The sequence below is a fragment of the Balaenoptera ricei genome, chromosome 19 (genome assembly GCF_028023285.1).
Source record: "Balaenoptera ricei isolate mBalRic1 chromosome 19, mBalRic1.hap2, whole genome shotgun sequence".
NCBI classification, from domain to species: Eukaryota; Metazoa; Chordata; class Mammalia; order Artiodactyla; family Balaenopteridae; genus Balaenoptera; species Balaenoptera ricei.
The window spans coordinates 13,260,507-13,277,171 of NC_082657.1; the positions used below are offsets into that span (position 1 = coordinate 13,260,507).

Below are 16,665 nucleotides of genomic sequence, written 5' to 3' on the forward strand. Positions count from 1 at the left end.
AGGCCAACGATGCGGGAACAGTGGGGTCCCGCGGAGTCCAGCCCCTGCTAGCAAGCCAGGGAGGTCATGGACGGGGGTGACTGGAAGTGGCTCACCCTTTCTTTCATCTTGGGGATCTCAGGAGGGTGAGAATCTTAATGCGATGCAAGCGAACTCAGGTCAGCGGAGGGAGGATTTCCAGGATTTGCCAGGGCTCACGCAGAAGATGCTGAGGACCGTGGGGACCTGCACCCCATGCCAGCGGGGGCCCCGCGGAGTCCCTCTCCATTGTCGTTCCTCGGCGCCCCCGGGCACACATGTCAGGCAGAAGTGCCCATCAGTTCCCCACTCAGAACTCCCAGGGAAGTAAGCATCTTGGTCTGATGGGTCAGCAGAGGGAGGAACCTGAGACCCTCCCCTGAGCGAAAAATGGGGACCGTGAGCGAGGACCACACGTTATAGGGCCTCAGCCTGCCTGCTGCAGCTTTCAGCCTCTGGAGACTAGGGGCACTGTGGCCGGGTAAGGCCATCCTCACTTCCACCGTTCGGGCTCAGGGAGCTGTGGGCCTTACTGTGAGGAAATGTCCTCAAGTCAAGAGAGAAAGGAGCCCCCAGATCCTCCCAGGAGACACAGTGGGGGCTGTGAGTGACGACTGAAGGTAGCACACCCCCCTTCCACCGAATCAAAGGAATAGGAAAGAGTCTTGCCCAGTCCTCTGCTCAGCCCTTGAAGGCCCAGAGCATGGTTGTCAGGCGGAGGCGCCTCATCTCTCTGTATCATTTCTCAGGGAGATGAGATCCTTCGTCTGAAGGTGCCACACCAGGGGCAGAAGGGGGGGGAGGGGGGCGGATCCCAGACCCTCGGTATCGACAAGATGAGGACGCTGAATGGTTGAGGACCAGCGAGTTCAGGACAGAGCAGGCCCCACAGAACTGTCAGCGCTGTCCACCCCGACAGTGTCCATGACTCAGTTCCTTCTCGTGGGTCCCAGGGAGCTTTGAGGTGGCACCTTTAGAGCAGCACAGGAAAGAGGTCCCGGCCCTACCAAGAGTCGATGTGACAATCCTGTTTGTGAACGAAAGGGACCCGTGGAACCCAGAGAGGGCCTACCCTCCCAGGATCTGTGGTCACCGCCGTCAGCCACAGGCAGGGCTGGCAGGCTGTAGCCTGAGGCTCACTCACTCTCACTTCTTACACTGGGTTCTCAGGGGACAGGCTGACCAAGAACAAGAGCCTAGTGGCTCCTAGAGCAGTGCCCTCAAGGGAACGTGCAGAGCGGCCTTCTTCGGGCCAGGCTGGTGCCTCCCTGCTGAGGGTGCTCACGCCCTCTCACCTTCCCTCCTCCAGGTTCCAGCATCACCTGCTCTCCTGCCCACTCCCCCGCTTGCTGTCCCTGCGCATAGTCATGCCTCGGGGGCAGAAGAGTAAGCTCCGTGCCCGTGAGAAGCGCCGCCAGGCCCGGAGGGAGACCCAGAATCTCGGGGGTGCCCAGGCCCCTGCAGCAGAGATAGAAGAGTCGCCCCCCTCCCCCGCTTCTGTTTCTCAGGCTACTGCCCCGAGCTCCCCTGGTGCTGGCACTCGCCAGGAGCCTCAGGGAGCCCCAGCCACTAGCTCTCGTGCTGCAGGGGTTTCATGCCCAGGATCTGATGTACGTGCCAAGGGCCAGGTTAAGGCCAGGAAAAATTCCTCCCAGGCCTCAGCCTCCGATGAGAGCTCTCGCAGAGATCCTCTAACGAAGAAGGTGGGAATGTTGGTAGACTTCCTGCTGGAGAGGTATCAAATGAAAGAGCCCATTATAAAGGCAGACATGCTGAAGCTTGTGAACAAAAGGTACAAGGGGAAGTTCCCTGAAATCCTCAGGAGAGCTGCTGAATGCCTGGAGCTGGCCTTTGGTCTTGACTTGAAGGAAGTCAAGCCGAGTGGTGATTCCTATACCCTTGTCAGCAAGCTAGATCTCACCGATCAGGGGAGTCGCAGCAGTGGCGGGCGGTTTCCGAAGAATGGGCTCCTGATGCCTCTCCTGGGTGCGATCTTCTTTAATGGCAACCGCGCCTCTGAGGAGGAGATCTGGGAATTCCTGAATGTTTTGGGTATTTATGATGGAAGGAGGCACGTAATCTTTGGGGACCCCAGGAAGTTTATCACAGAAGATTTGGTGCGGGAAAAGTACCTGGTGTATCGTCAGGTGCGCAACAGCGATCCCCCACGCTATGAGTTCCTGTGGGGCCGGAGAGCCCGCGCTGAAACCAGCAAGATGAAAGTCCTGGAGTTTGTGGCCAAGGTCAACGGTACCGTCCCCAGTGCCTTTCCACTCCATTATGAAGAGGCTTTGAGAGATGAGGAAGAGAGAGCCCGAGCCAGAGCTGCAGCCAGGGCTCCTACTCGTGTCAAGGCCAGTGCGCGTTCCAAGGTCATGTCTAGCAGTTCCTCCCACCCTCAGTGAGGTCTGAGGCAGCTTCTTCACTTTGTGTTTGACCAACGCTGCCAACCCTTTAAGTAGTGAGAGGCTAAGCTGGGGCTGGAAAGATCATAATATATCTCTTCTTTGTGTCCCTGTTTTACACTAGTATCTTTCAAATGTTGTTTCTTTCACTAGAATGTTTATTTAGATTCAGAATCCAAGTTTACAAATGACATGGATCACAGATTTGTTGTTGTTTATCGGGTTTAAGAGTAAGAGTTTTGGTACTGTGTAGTACGATTTGAAAAATCCTTGCATCTTTTTGGGGTTCTGGAATGAGATAATATGGCTTTGGAATAGGAATTTTGTTGGCAATGTGAAAGAATGCTGTGGTTTTAAAATGGATGAAAACAAAGTAAAGTTTAGTCAAATTTTGGTTTGTCTTATTCACCTTTGTCTTTCTCTTTGTAAAATTCAAAGGTATACACCTAGATGTCCTTAGCTTATTCAAGAATGCCGACAAAATTAAATAGTAATAAATTACATTCCTCACTCAGTGCCTCATTTATTCCCATCTTTAATTGAGCATCTGCTCTTTGGAAGGTTCTGTGCTGGTAGTGATGGTGCTAAGATAAAAAAGACCCTGCGCCTGCCTGTAGATGTTTAGAGTAGAAGAGCAGCTATTATGTGAGGAAGGTGGTGTGATGAAAAAACCCAGTGAGGGTGGTGGGGAGAGAGTCCAGATGAGAGCAGTGAAGTATAGCTTGTCTTAGCCGGAACACTTTGAGGCTTGGTGTTTTGCAAATCCCTCCTTGGGAGGTAATTTTGGGTTGGCTGCATGGTGGGCTAGATGAGGCTGTGATGATGGTGAGCCGGGGCCAGACCCTCAGATGGTGGGCCTCAGAGTTGAGAGGCTAAGCCTGGAATGAGAAACTGCCCTCAACAGTTACTTTGGGATTGTGAGTAAACCAGAGAGAATCTCCGCCTGGAGAAAGAATAGAAGGGGTCCAGTGCTTTTGCCCGGGTGCAGGTGAACACAGTGCACCAACAAACCAGGTGTTTTATGCATATGGTCGCCTTTGTGGTGGGATGCTGAGAAGCCCCTGTGCTGGCACTCTGCGCCCTGAGCTGGAGGAGCCCCAGCCCGCTCCATTAATTCGTTATCGGGGTTTTTTAATTGGAGTATAATTGCTTTACAATGTTGTGTTAGTTTCTGCTGTGCAACGAAGTGAATCAGCTGTACGTATACATATGTCCCCTCCCTGCTGGACTTCCCCCCACCCATCTAGGTGGTCACAGAGCACCAAGCTGAGCTCCCTGTGCTGTGCAGCAGGTTCCCACTAGCTATCTATTTGACACATGGTAGTGTATATAGGTCAATCCTAATCTCCCAATTCATCCCACCCCGCTTCCCCCGTGTCCACACGTCCGTCCTCTCTGTCTGCGTCTCTGTTCCTGCCCTGCAAATAGGTTCAACTGTACCATTTATCTAGATTCCACATACATGTGTTAATATACGATATTTGTTTGTCTTGAGTGTAATCTGGCAGAACTCCTAAATGGGGAAAGAGTTTGGTGGTGATGAAATACGTGAAAATCGGGGGGTATTTTGGGCGGCAGGGGAATTATTGGTCCTTGACACAAGTTCTGTAAGGTTTGATTTGCATGCTGGTGAAATCCCTGCCTCCACAAATGAAACAACATATTCTCTGGTAGGGAACATTTACTCAGGGTTACTTGCTAAGGAGCACTTTGGTTAATTCAGCTTTCTTTGTCCTAGAGGACCGCATAGTCTCTGACATCTCCTGGATCAAATGAAAAATTCCTAGAGATGAGGGTAGTTTCTTCTGGTATGAAAATAAGCATCATAATAAGTGCCATGCATGAAAGACCCAAACATTGCCAGCCACTGTGCCAGGTGCTTTACATATATCACACATGTTCCGACAGTTCTATAAGATGAGGCTTATCAAGAACCCACTTGGCAGACAAAGAACTTGCAGTATTCTCCAGACTGGTAAAGTGACAGAACCGGGAGTACAGCCTGGTCTGAATTCCTCCAGAGCCCATACTGTTCCACTCCTCCCAGCCTGAGGCAGCCCTTCTGTCTCTTAATTCATTTCTCTTCTCACTGCTCCATGATGTCTCTCAGGCAATAAGAAAGAGGAGCTTGTAGCCAAAATACTAAAAGCAGGACTAAAGAAGGAAGGTGAAAATGAGAATCAGACACAACTTGGGGATTGTCTGTGGGCTTCGTTTACCTAGGATCCTCCTGCCCCTCGCCCCAGGGTTCCCTGAGAGCTGACTGCCCCGGTCCCGGCACGTGTGTCCGGTCCCTGCACTTTCCCGCGTTACGGCGCCCTTCCCCTGGGTCTTCCGCAGTCAGTGTGCCCTCGTGTCCAGACTGGAAGCTGACCTGCTGGCCAGCTCTTCTCTGCGTCTTCCTCTGGAGGCTGCACTCAGCTCCCAGAGGAGCAGACAGCCCACATCCCCTGCCCTCCCCGGACTCGGAGCATCCCGACTCCCTGCAGATCCCGTTCCTCACCGTGGACCCCTGTGACAGCAGCTGCCCTTTCCATGTAACTGTTCACTTCAGGCAGTGACGTTTAGACACCTCCTCATCCCCACCGGGTGCCTCCACCACATTCTCAGTGTTTTCAAACCTGCTGGTGACTAGACTCTGATTGCGTATGGACGCTACAGGGCCTTGGCTTATAACCCCAAGTCTAGGGAGGCCTTTTTTGAAGCAACGTGATATTTGCAGTAGGATTTTAATGCAACGTCTTCTTTGAGTCTGGCCATTGAATCCATACACTGATGCGTGAACTTAATTAAGTGGTCAGAAACCAAAGCCTTCTTCCTAAGTGGTAAAGGAGGAGGGACCAAGGAAATCACTGTGTCAACAAACATGTAGTGAGGCTGAATTCCTAAAAACCCATCTTGGAGTCCTTCCCGGAGGTGGAAGGTGGTTCTTTGGCAGACGTGCTAGCTTTGAATAAAAAGGAAAAATAGTTCGCCATCCTCCCAGTAATTCTAGTCTGTATCTGTCCCAGGGAAGATGCTGTTTTTTCAGTATGCTTAATGGCACCTGTTTGTGTGTTCAGGTGTGTTCAGTCAGGTGGTGGGTGGCTGTGATTTTGACCGTGCAACCAAAAGTTAGGAGAAAATTCCCGGCCTACTGAGATTACACAGGTTACTGCAATTGGCAATGCAGAAAGGTACTGTTGAAAGCCCTCTCTGCTGAGATTTACAGGGTACTTTTGGAAATTAGATGTAATCCTGTATTTGAAAACATCTCTTACATAGTATGCACAAGAAAAATATTGGTGAATTTCAAGGTAAATTTGGCCTTCTCAGAAACTCCTCCAAGAAACTAAGAGGGTTGTTGTCATAACCAATTGCAATAGTTGCTCTTTATTGAGCACATACTATATACCAGTTTATGGGAGACTGCGGACCTCATCCACATGCTGTCTTGCTCTCCTTGGGTTCCTGGGGAGACTATATTCCCAGTCCACTTGTAATTAGGAAGGGTCACCTCCAGACCAAGGCACGAGGGAGTCAGTATGGCACCTCTGTGCTTTCTCTTCCATTCAGCAGCAAACAGAGAGAGCCCGTGTCGAGCCACGTGATGTAAACAGCCTGGATCTCGGAGTCATCTGTTAGCAGTGAGCCTCTGCCAACCTTCCTCAGGTTTTATGTGCACAAGAAACAAACTTTTGTTGTGTTAAGTCATTCAGATATCAGGTTTTCTCTGTTGCCTCAGTTAGCAGTTACTTCATCCGAGAGATACACAACTACTATTTCTACTGTTAGGCTCATTTAAATATTTTAATGCCAGAGCTGATCACAGCATAGATATTCCTCTCATAAAAACTTCTTACACACATAAATCACAATCTCCCCCCTTACAACATTGCTCCAAAATTCAGCCCCCTTTTCAAAAGTAACCACAATTAACTGTCTGGTGTGGGTCATTCTAAAGCTGATTTGAGGCTTCTTTGTACATAGATGCGCTACAAAAATACGTTGAGTTTTTAACACACAGGGGCAACAGTGTACATATTATCGTTCTGTGACTCGCTCTTGTAACTTAATGGAAGTGAATGCAAGATCTTTCTGTGACAGCACTTATAAGACCCACCTCACTTTTTAAAACTGTCATCACCATTAGAAAAAGTCCCGGCCAGCCCTCTGGTCCTAAGCTACAGCGTGAAGTAGAGCCCCCTCAGCCAACCTGTAGATCTGTGAGAACAAACAGTTGTTGTGTTAGGATGCTAAGTTTTGTGGCTCTTCATTAGGCAGTGGAAGTTGACTAGTAAGTACATGAAGGGCTAGCAGTTCATATTTTAATTTTTTACGTTCTTTGTCTTCCACAGGGAGCACATACTATTCCTAAAAATATTTTTAAGGTTAAGAAAAATAAACTTCAAAAGGCATGGGAAATTCTAATTACAGACGTTAGGGAAGCTCTCAAAATGGGAAAAATAAGCAAATAATTGACAAAAGAAGAGTGAAATGACGCATGACTGTTTGTCCTACAAAATGAAAAGAAAAAGATTACCGATAGACTATTCTCTCTCAAGATGGTGGATTGATACAGAGAAATTTTATATCAGAGGATAAATTCCTGATAGTTCCTGAGTTTCAACATAGTTCTGGAGCATGTTTATCTCACACCATCTAGAAAGGCAATATGTAGTACGTAAGAGCATGAGATTCTGGAAGCAGACACCTGGTCTTCCAATCCCAGCGCTACCATTTACTAGTTGTGTAATCTTGGGTAAATGCCGTAACCTCTTTGTGCCTCTTTTCTTATCTGTAAAATTGTGATGATAATAATACCTAACTGTAAGATTATTTTGAGAATTAAGTGTAGGGCATTCAGCACAGCGCCCACGAATTCATAGGCATTATATATGTGTTAACTATTATTTTATTATCAGAGCATTTTGCCGAGTTTTCATTGAAGAATTAATTGACATTTAATACAGGAAGAAAATGGGCCCTATAGATAACCTTAACACTTAAAAACTAAAATGTAGAAATAATAACCTTCTGAGAGGGAATCTGTCACACCTGTAGTCCCTAAAGCACTATAGGACGATTTCCCTTAATATTAATTAGGTCAATAAAAAGTATCAATGTTTAAATCCAAGCCATGGTTATCAGAAAAATGTGTTAGCCTTAATACTTCATTCCCCATTTGTATAGGATAAATGAGGTAATTCAAAAGAGAGAGATTTTATTTTATTTATTTATTTATTTAAAATAATTGACATATGTTACATGGAGCTTTTATTTATTTATTTACTTGTTTATGGCTGTGTTGGGTGTTAGTTTCTGTGCCAGGGCTTTCTCCAGTTGCGGCAAGCGAGGGCCACTCTTCATCGCGGTGCGCGGGCCTCTCACTATCACGGCCTCTCTTGTTGCGGAGCACGGTCTCCAGACGCGCAGGCTCAGCAATTGTGGCTCAGGGGCCCAGCCGCTCCGCGGCATGTGGGATCCTGCCAGACCAGGGCTCGAACCCGTGTCCCCTGCATTGGCAGGCCGATTCTCAACCACTGCGCCACCAGGGAAGCCCCGAGATTTTATTTTTTATCATTAGTAGTATATAGCTAAGCCGTGAAGAACTGAGGATGTGGTCAGCTTTGACCACATCTCGGACTAAGTGAGATTTAAGGATTGTTTGGTATCCAAGGATACCTCTTAATGTAATTTCTATAAATCTGAGGAGAAAAGAGAGTGTGATGATCTCATTTGAGAGTAATATGTGGAAGAAGGACTGGAATACATTGGAAATGCTGCAGAATCAAAGCATTGTTTTCATGTATATTTTATAGTTTTTAAGTGATTTTTTAGCTTAATTTTTTCTAGCTGGAACATTTTATGTCATAATTACTAGTCTCATAAGAAATTTCATTTTTAGTTATACAGATATTTGGAATCTATGATTAGATGTGTGCGTTTAGGCCAGTTGGACCTCCTTTATTTTACATCAATGTACTTTTGGAATTTGGTATTCTCCTTTTTCAAGTATAATGCATATGTATCTGGCACAGCTTCCTGCTTGACTCTATTGTTGTGCCTTATGTAAAATGACATTTCGTTTGCTTCTCATTGATTGGAATCGATAACATAAGTCATAATTATGTCCTGGAATAATATGTATTTCTAGTCTGGCTGCACTGTAGGTGGTGGGATGTGGCCTGGGAAGCTAATCATCCTTTAGCGTTTCTTTCCACTTGGCGAAGGGCACCCAGAACGCTAAACAATCGACTTCATAACTAAATATATAGGGTAAAGTTGCTTAAAAATTGGGGTCTCTTGTACTAAGGGGAAATGTTAAGACCACTCTTTTTGCAAAACATAAATGGAGAACTAAGGCAAAGATAATTCAATCAGAATTTGTATCATCACCTCAAGATTTCAAGCCAAACTACAAGACTAGTACACTGTAATGTGTATACGTGTTGTGATGTCAATTTCCAATTCAAGTTGACTCTCCATTTTATTGATCTGATGAGCACATTTGTTAGCTAAAGCCAAAAGACAATGCAGGTTCCCTGTCAGACTGTTATGATTGAGAAACCCCCTAAATTGTTTGGACTTATTGGCTTAATTATTCCACATTTGGGAATCCATGGAAGGGCCTCTTTTCTGGAACACTGATGCATATGAAACTGTTGTGACTGTTCTCTCCTTTGCAAAATATTCTACTGCCTTGGCTTCTGTATTAGTCAAGATGAGCTAGGTTATGTTAGAGTGACAAATTAATCCTGAAATCTCAGTGTTTTACCACAGCAAAGGTTTATTTCTCAACAACACTACATGTTCAATGGGTATGGGGGAGGGAGGGGCATTTGGGGGTTTTCTCTGGGGCTCACCTATTCATCAAGGCAGGGGAGAGTGGACAGAGAGTCTCTAAAGGGCTCTTCTCTGATTCGGCCAAACCCATCACTTCTTCTCCCATTTCATTGGCTGAAACCAGTCATAAATCCTCGGTTAGCCTCAAGCGGTCTGAAAAACGGAGCTTTCCATGTGCCTAAGAAGAAGGAATATAGAATTGGATTTGGTGAGCATAGCACTGTCTGCTACAGTTTTTAAGACACTGCCCTGTCCTGGTTCTTCTACCTCTCAATCTGTTTTTTCTCTGTCTCCTCAGTGGACTTCTTTTCCATCACCCCTTGGGGAACTGGTGCTCCCCAAGTTACCATATCCGGTCCACTATTTTTTTTTCTCCCCACAACTATCCCCAGGTAACCTCATCCACTCCTCCAGTTCTAACTGCAAACTGTCTGCTGCTAACTTCTAGATCTATTATCCCAAGCCCTGACCTACCCACAAAGCTTTAAACATAAACCCAACTGTGACTGATTCAAGGATATCTCAAACTCAGTCTGAAAAAATATAAACACGTGATTTTTCTCCAAACCTCATTCCTCCTCTTCCTGTATTCTTTGTCCCAGTTAGTGGCAGCATCACGTTTCCAAGTCTAGATTCCTCCCTATCATTCCCACCTCTTAATTTTGTATGCCATCTTAGCTAGGCTCTGCTGCACAGTTGTTTAGTCAGTTACCAGTCTAGATGTCCACTGTGAAGGTATTTTTTAGATGCGATTAATAGTTAACTCTGTAGGCTTTGAGTAAAGCAGATTACCACCCACAGTGTGACTGGGCCTCATGCAGTCAGTTGAGGGCCCCAAGAACAAGGACTGAGGTTTCCTGAAGGAATTCAGCCTCAAGACTGCAAGACAGGGACTTCCCTGGTGATCCAGTGGCTAAGACTCCGTGCTCCCAATGCAGGGGGCCCCGCTTCGATCCCTGGTCAGGGCACTAGATCCCACATGCATGCTGCAACTAAGAGTTCCCATGCCGCAACTAAAGATCCCGCATGCCACAGCGAAGACCCGGTGCAGCCAAAAAAAAAAAAAAAAAGAACAGACTGCAACACAGAAACCCTGCCGGAGTTTCCAGTATGCCTGCCCTGCTATACAGACCTTGGACTCAAGACTGTAACGTCTGAGTTTCCAACCTACTGGCTTGCTCTATGAATTTCAGCGCCCTGACTTCCCGCCACTAGGGCCTCGGGGAGGTGAGGGCTTTGTTTGGAGGCTGGAGGACTGGGGACCATAGAGAGAGGGCTCCCAGGCGCCGATAGACGGCACCGGCAGGACGCAGGGAGCGCTGAGCCCTGAACAGTGGGCGGCCCCGCCGAGTCCCGCCCCTGCCGTCAGCCCTCGGAGACCCCACGCAGGGCCGGATGCGGCTCCCCCCGACTTCCGCTTCGGAAGCGAGGAGCCCGAGCGGCAGCCGCGGCGTTTGTTCGGCCGAGCGTCGGTTTTCAGGACTCGTCCGGAGCCAAGGTGAGGCCCCGAATGTAGCCTGAAGGGACCTTCCCGACCCCCTCCCCCCATAACAAAGGGGACCCACCCGCCTCGCGCCCCTGCCTGCCATCAGCAGCGTGGGCCCCTGATCTGACGTCTATGCCCGAGGAGTCCTGTTGGAGTCGCCGTCTGGAGGGCCTCAGGGAGTGGAGGGCCTTTGTCTAGAGGGGGCCGCTTCTTAGGCACAGGGTGTAGTCTTGTCCCCAGCAGGTGAGAAGGTGGGACCTTCAGAGCTAATGAGGGTCCCTCCTTCCGAAAGACGTGACTGCGCGGAGCCCCCGCCCGCCTTCGCTCGTGCGATGCCCTAGAGTAACTCAGGCTGCGAGAACCCCTCACTTCTGCCTGGGCTGGGAAGTGGGGTTGGGGGCTAGGGGACGTTCGCGTCGAGAAAGGCCTTTCTATAAAGGGGGCAGGACTTCCCTGGCGGTCCAGGGGTTAAGACTCCGCGCTTCCACTGCAGGGGGCGCGCCTTCGATCCCTGGTGGGGGAACTAAGATCCCACCTGCCACACGGTGCGGCCAAAAAGGAAGGGCGGGGGCATGGACCTAGAGGGTGTGATGTACGCCAAGTGAAATAAGTCAGACCGAGAAAAACAAATGCTGTATGATTTCGCTTACATGTGGAAGCTGGAAAACAAAACAAATGAACGAACAACAGAACAGAAACAGTTATAGATACAGAGAACAAACAGGTGGTTGGGGGGAGGAGAGAAATTAGGTGAGGGCAACTAAGAGGTACAAACCACCAGTTACAAAATAAATGCGTAATGGGTGTGAAATGTAAACAGGTAGGCGGGTGGATGGATGGATAGATAAGGCAACCCCGTTAAGCTTAGGGAGGAGACTTGGCCCTAAAAGAAGCAGCGGTAGGACCATGAGTGCTAGTAAGCAGACCTCTCCTCAAAGCAGGGAACTGCACAAATCAGCAGCCCTGCTCTCAGATCTGGGAGTCCCCAGATAAGGTAGCCGGGATGTGGAGGCCCCGACTCCTCTGGTGGGAGCTTCGGTCTGAGGCATGCAGATCCGGGTCAGTGGAGGGAGGAATCCCAAACCCTAGCCGGACTGGACGCCCAAGTCCTGAATGAGGACTGAGGGAGCCACCAACTCCAGAACAGCGGGGTCGGAGAGTCCCACCCTTGCTGTTACCAGGCATAGCCGAGCCCCAGATCAGCTTTGGCAGAACGAGGCTCACTCTGACTGTAAGCTCAGGTCCCAGGAAGATGAGGACCTTTTCTGACGGTCATGGGCTCACGTCAGCAGAGGGCAGAGTCTCAGGCAGGGTGCAGGGTCAAGGCGAAGATCCTGAGTGAGGAAATGGAGACTGCTCCATACCCAGTGGAGAGAGCTGCATCTAATGCCGCCTCCCTCTGCCCTCAGCCCCGGGAGGCCCCGGGCGGAGCTGGCAGGCTCAGGTGCCCCCTAACTTCTGCCGGTGGGCTCTGAGGGAGATGAGGGCCTTGGTTTAAGGGCTGGCTGCCCGGTTCAGCAGAACAAGAGGAGTCCCAGGCCACGATAGATGTCAAGGCACAAATTCTATGTGAGGACTGAGACAACCAACTCCCCCAGAACAGAGGAGACCACACAAAGTGCCGCCTCTGCCTTCGCCCTGGGAAGCCAGGTTTAGAGCTCTCAGGCTGAATTGCCCTCTCGGTTCCTCCAAGGGTGGTCTCAGGGACATCAGGGTTTGGGTCTAATGAGAGAGGCCTCATTCAACATAGGGAAGAAGCCTGGTTCCTAACAAGAGTCAAGGTGGTAACACCGAGTGGAGATGAGGGAACCCCACCCAGAAGGAAGTGAACCACATAGAATCTCATCCCTACTCTCAGACCTGGGAGGGAGACTGAGGCATGGTGAGCTGATGAACATCACTCACTTGTCCCCGGCCCGTGGCAGGGAGGTGAGGCACCTCGTTGATGGGAGTATGGGCTCAGGTCAGCAGCCGGAGGCTTTCCAGGTAATGCCAGGAACCAAGGAGAGGACCCTGAGAATTGAGGGGACCAGCTACACCACAGTAGTGAGGGCAACAGAATCTCTTCCTGACTGTCAGCATTGGAAGTCCACACACAGTTGTAGCTAGGGAGGCAAGAAAATTTTCTTTCTAGTGGGTCTCGGGGAGTTGGGGGCCTTAGTATGAGGGGATAGACTTCAAGTCAAGACACACAGGATGTCCAAGTCCTGCTATGAGTCGGGGTGAGGACAGTGAGGGATGACGTAGATGAACACCCACCCAAAGCAGTGGGGGCCCACAAACTGCCACCCCCCTCAGCCCTGGGAAACCCCAGGTAGAGGTAGCCTGATGTGTCACCCCTCACTTCCAGCCCCAGGGACTCAGGCAGACGTGGGCCTTGATCTGAGGCCAGAAGACTCAGGTGGGCTGAGGGAGGAGCCTAGATCCCGTCTGAGTGAGGGCTAAAGAGGCCAACGATGCGGGAACAGTGGGGTCCCGCGGAGTCCAGCCCCTGCTAGCAAGCCAGGGAGGTCATGGACGGGGGTGACTGGAAGTGGCTCACCCTTTCTTTCATCTTGGGGATCTCAGGAGGGTGAGAATCTTAATGCGATGCAAGCGAACTCAGGTCAGCGGAGGGAGGATTTCCAGGATTTGCCAGGGCTCACGCAGAAGATGCTGAGGACCGTGGGGACCTGCACCCCATGCCAGCGGGGGCCCCGCGGAGTCCCTCTCCATTGTCGTTCCTCGGCGCCCCCGGGCACACATGTCAGGCAGAAGTGCCCATCAGTTCCCCACTCAGAACTCCCAGGGAAGTAAGCATCTTGGTCTGATGGGTCAGCAGAGGGAGGAACCTGAGACCCTCCCCTGAGCGAAAAATGGGGACCGTGAGCGAGGACCACACGTTATAGGGCCTCAGCCTGCCTGCTGCAGCTTTCAGCCTCTGGAGACTAGGGGCACTGTGGCCGGGTAAGGCCATCCTCACTTCCACCGTTCGGGCTCAGGGAGCTGTGGGCCTTACTGTGAGGAAATGTCCTCAAGTCAAGAGAGAAAGGAGCCCCCAGATCCTCCCAGGAGACACAGTGGGGGCTGTGAGTGACGACTGAAGGTAGCACACCCCCCTTCCACCGAATCAAAGGAATAGGAAAGAGTCTTGCCCAGTCCTCTGCTCAGCCCTTGAAGGCCCAGAGCATGGTTGTCAGGCGGAGGCGCCTCATCTCTCTGTATCATTTCTCAGGGAGATGAGATCCTTCGTCTGAAGGTGCCACACCAGGGGCAGAAGGGGGGGGAGGGGGGCGGATCCCAGACCCTCGGTATCGACAAGATGAGGACGCTGAATGGTTGAGGACCAGCGAGTTCAGGACAGAGCAGGCCCCACAGAACTGTCAGCGCTGTCCACCCCGACAGTGTCCATGACTCAGTTCCTTCTCGTGGGTCCCAGGGAGCTTTGAGGTGGCACCTTTAGAGCAGCACAGGAAAGAGGTCCCGGCCCTACCAAGAGTCGATGTGACAATCCTGTTTGTGAACGAAAGGGACCCGTGGAACCCAGAGAGGGCCTACCCTCCCAGGATCTGTGGTCACCGCCGTCAGCCACAGGCAGGGCTGGCAGGCTGTAGCCTGAGGCTCACTCACTCTCACTTCTTACACTGGGTTCTCAGGGGACAGGCTGACCAAGAACAAGAGCCTAGTGGCTCCTAGAGCAGTGCCCTCAAGGGAACGTGCAGAGCGGCCTTCTTCGGGCCAGGCTGGTGCCTCCCTGCTGAGGGTGCTCACGCCCTCTCACCTTCCCTCCTCCAGGTTCCAGCATCACCTGCTCTCCTGCCCACTCCCCCGCTTGCTGTCCCTGCGCATAGTCATGCCTCGGGGGCAGAAGAGTAAGCTCCGTGCCCGTGAGAAGCGCCGCCAGGCCCGGAGGGAGACCCAGAATCTCGGGGGTGCCCAGGCCCCTGCAGCAGAGATAGAAGAGTCGCCCCCCTCCCCCGCTTCTGTTTCTCAGGCTACTGCCCCGAGCTCCCCTGGTGCTGGCACTCGCCAGGAGCCTCAGGGAGCCCCAGCCACTAGCTCTCGTGCTGCAGGGGTTTCATGCCCAGGATCTGATGTACGTGCCAAGGGCCAGGTTAAGGCCAGGAAAAATTCCTCCCAGGCCTCAGCCTCCGATGAGAGCTCTCGCAGAGATCCTCTAACGAAGAAGGTGGGAATGTTGGTAGACTTCCTGCTGGAGAGGTATCAAATGAAAGAGCCCATTATAAAGGCAGACATGCTGAAGCTTGTGAACAAAAGGTACAAGGGGAAGTTCCCTGAAATCCTCAGGAGAGCTGCTGAATGCCTGGAGCTGGCCTTTGGTCTTGACTTGAAGGAAGTCAAGCCGAGTGGTGATTCCTATACCCTTGTCAGCAAGCTAGATCTCACCGATCAGGGGAGTCGCAGCAGTGGCGGGCGGTTTCCGAAGAATGGGCTCCTGATGCCTCTCCTGGGTGCGATCTTCTTTAATGGCAACCGCGCCTCTGAGGAGGAGATCTGGGAATTCCTGAATGTTTTGGGTATTTATGATGGAAGGAGGCACGTAATCTTTGGGGACCCCAGGAAGTTTATCACAGAAGATTTGGTGCGGGAAAAGTACCTGGTGTATCGTCAGGTGCGCAACAGCGATCCCCCACGCTATGAGTTCCTGTGGGGCCGGAGAGCCCGCGCTGAAACCAGCAAGATGAAAGTCCTGGAGTTTGTGGCCAAGGTCAACGGTACCGTCCCCAGTGCCTTTCCACTCCATTATGAAGAGGCTTTGAGAGATGAGGAAGAGAGAGCCCGAGCCAGAGCTGCAGCCAGGGCTCCTACTCGTGTCAAGGCCAGTGCGCGTTCCAAGGTCATGTCTAGCAGTTCCTCCCACCCTCAGTGAGGTCTGAGGCAGCTTCTTCACTTTGTGTTTGACCAACGCTGCCAACCCTTTAAGTAGTGAGAGGCTAAGCTGGGGCTGGAAAGATCATAATATATCTCTTCTTTGTGTCCCTGTTTTATACTAGTATCTTTCAAATGTTGTTTCTTTCACTAGAATGTTTATTTAGATTCAGAATCCAAGTTTACAAATGACATGGATCACAGATTTGTTGTTGTTTATCGGGTTTAAGAGTAAGAGTTTTGGTACTGTGTAGTACGATTTGAAAAATCCTTGCATCTTTTTGGGGTTCTGGAATGAGATAATATGGCTTTGGAATAGGAATTTTGTTGGCAATGTGAAAGAATGCTGTGGTTTTAAAATGGATGAAAACAAAGTAAAGTTTAGTCAAATTTTGGTTTGTCTTATTCACCTTTGTCTTTCTCTTTGTAAAATTCAAAGGTATACACCTAGATGTCCTTAGCTTATTCAAGAATGCCGACAAAATTAAATAGTAATAAATTACATTCCTCACTCAGTGCCTCATTTATTCCCATCTTTAATTGAGCATCTGCTCTTTGGAAGGTTCTGTGCTGGTAGTGATGGTGCTAAGATAAAAAAGACCCTGCGCCTGCCTGTAGATGTTTAGAGTAGAAGAGCAGCTATTATGTGAGGAAGGTGGTGTGATGAAAAAACCCAGTGAGGGTGGTGGGGAGAGAGTCCAGATGAGAGCAGTGAAGTATAGCTTGTCTTAGCCGGAACACTTTGAGGCTTGGTGTTTTGCAAATCCCTCCTTGGGAGGTAATTTTGGGTTGGCTGCATGGTGGGCTAGATGAGGCTGTGATGATGGTGAGCCGGGGCCAGACCCTCAGATGGTGGGCCTCAGAGTTGAGAGGCTAAGCCTGGAATGAGAAACTGCCCTCAACAGTTACTTTGGGATTGTGAGTAAACCAGAGAGAATCTCCGCCTGGAGAAAGAATAGAAGGGGTCCAGTGCTTTTGCCCGGGTGCAGGTGAACACAGTGCACCAACAAACCAGGTGTTTTATGCATATGGTCGCCTTTGTGGTGGGATGCTGAGAAGCCA

The 16,665-nt window shown here is 50.2% G+C and overlaps 1 protein-coding gene across 1 annotated transcript; it reads left to right on the plus strand.

The window, feature by feature from the left end:
- Positions 1–1,370: 1,370 nt before the first annotated feature.
- On the plus strand, positions 1,371–2,529 carry LOC132353831 (melanoma-associated antigen B1-like). Its single transcript, XM_059905335.1, has one exon. It carries the CDS (start codon positions 1,386–1,388, stop codon positions 2,421–2,423), a length of 1,038 nt encoding a protein of 345 aa, XP_059761318.1. The 5' UTR covers positions 1,371–1,385; the 3' UTR covers positions 2,424–2,529.
- The last annotated feature ends 14,136 nt before the right edge of the window (positions 2,530–16,665 follow it).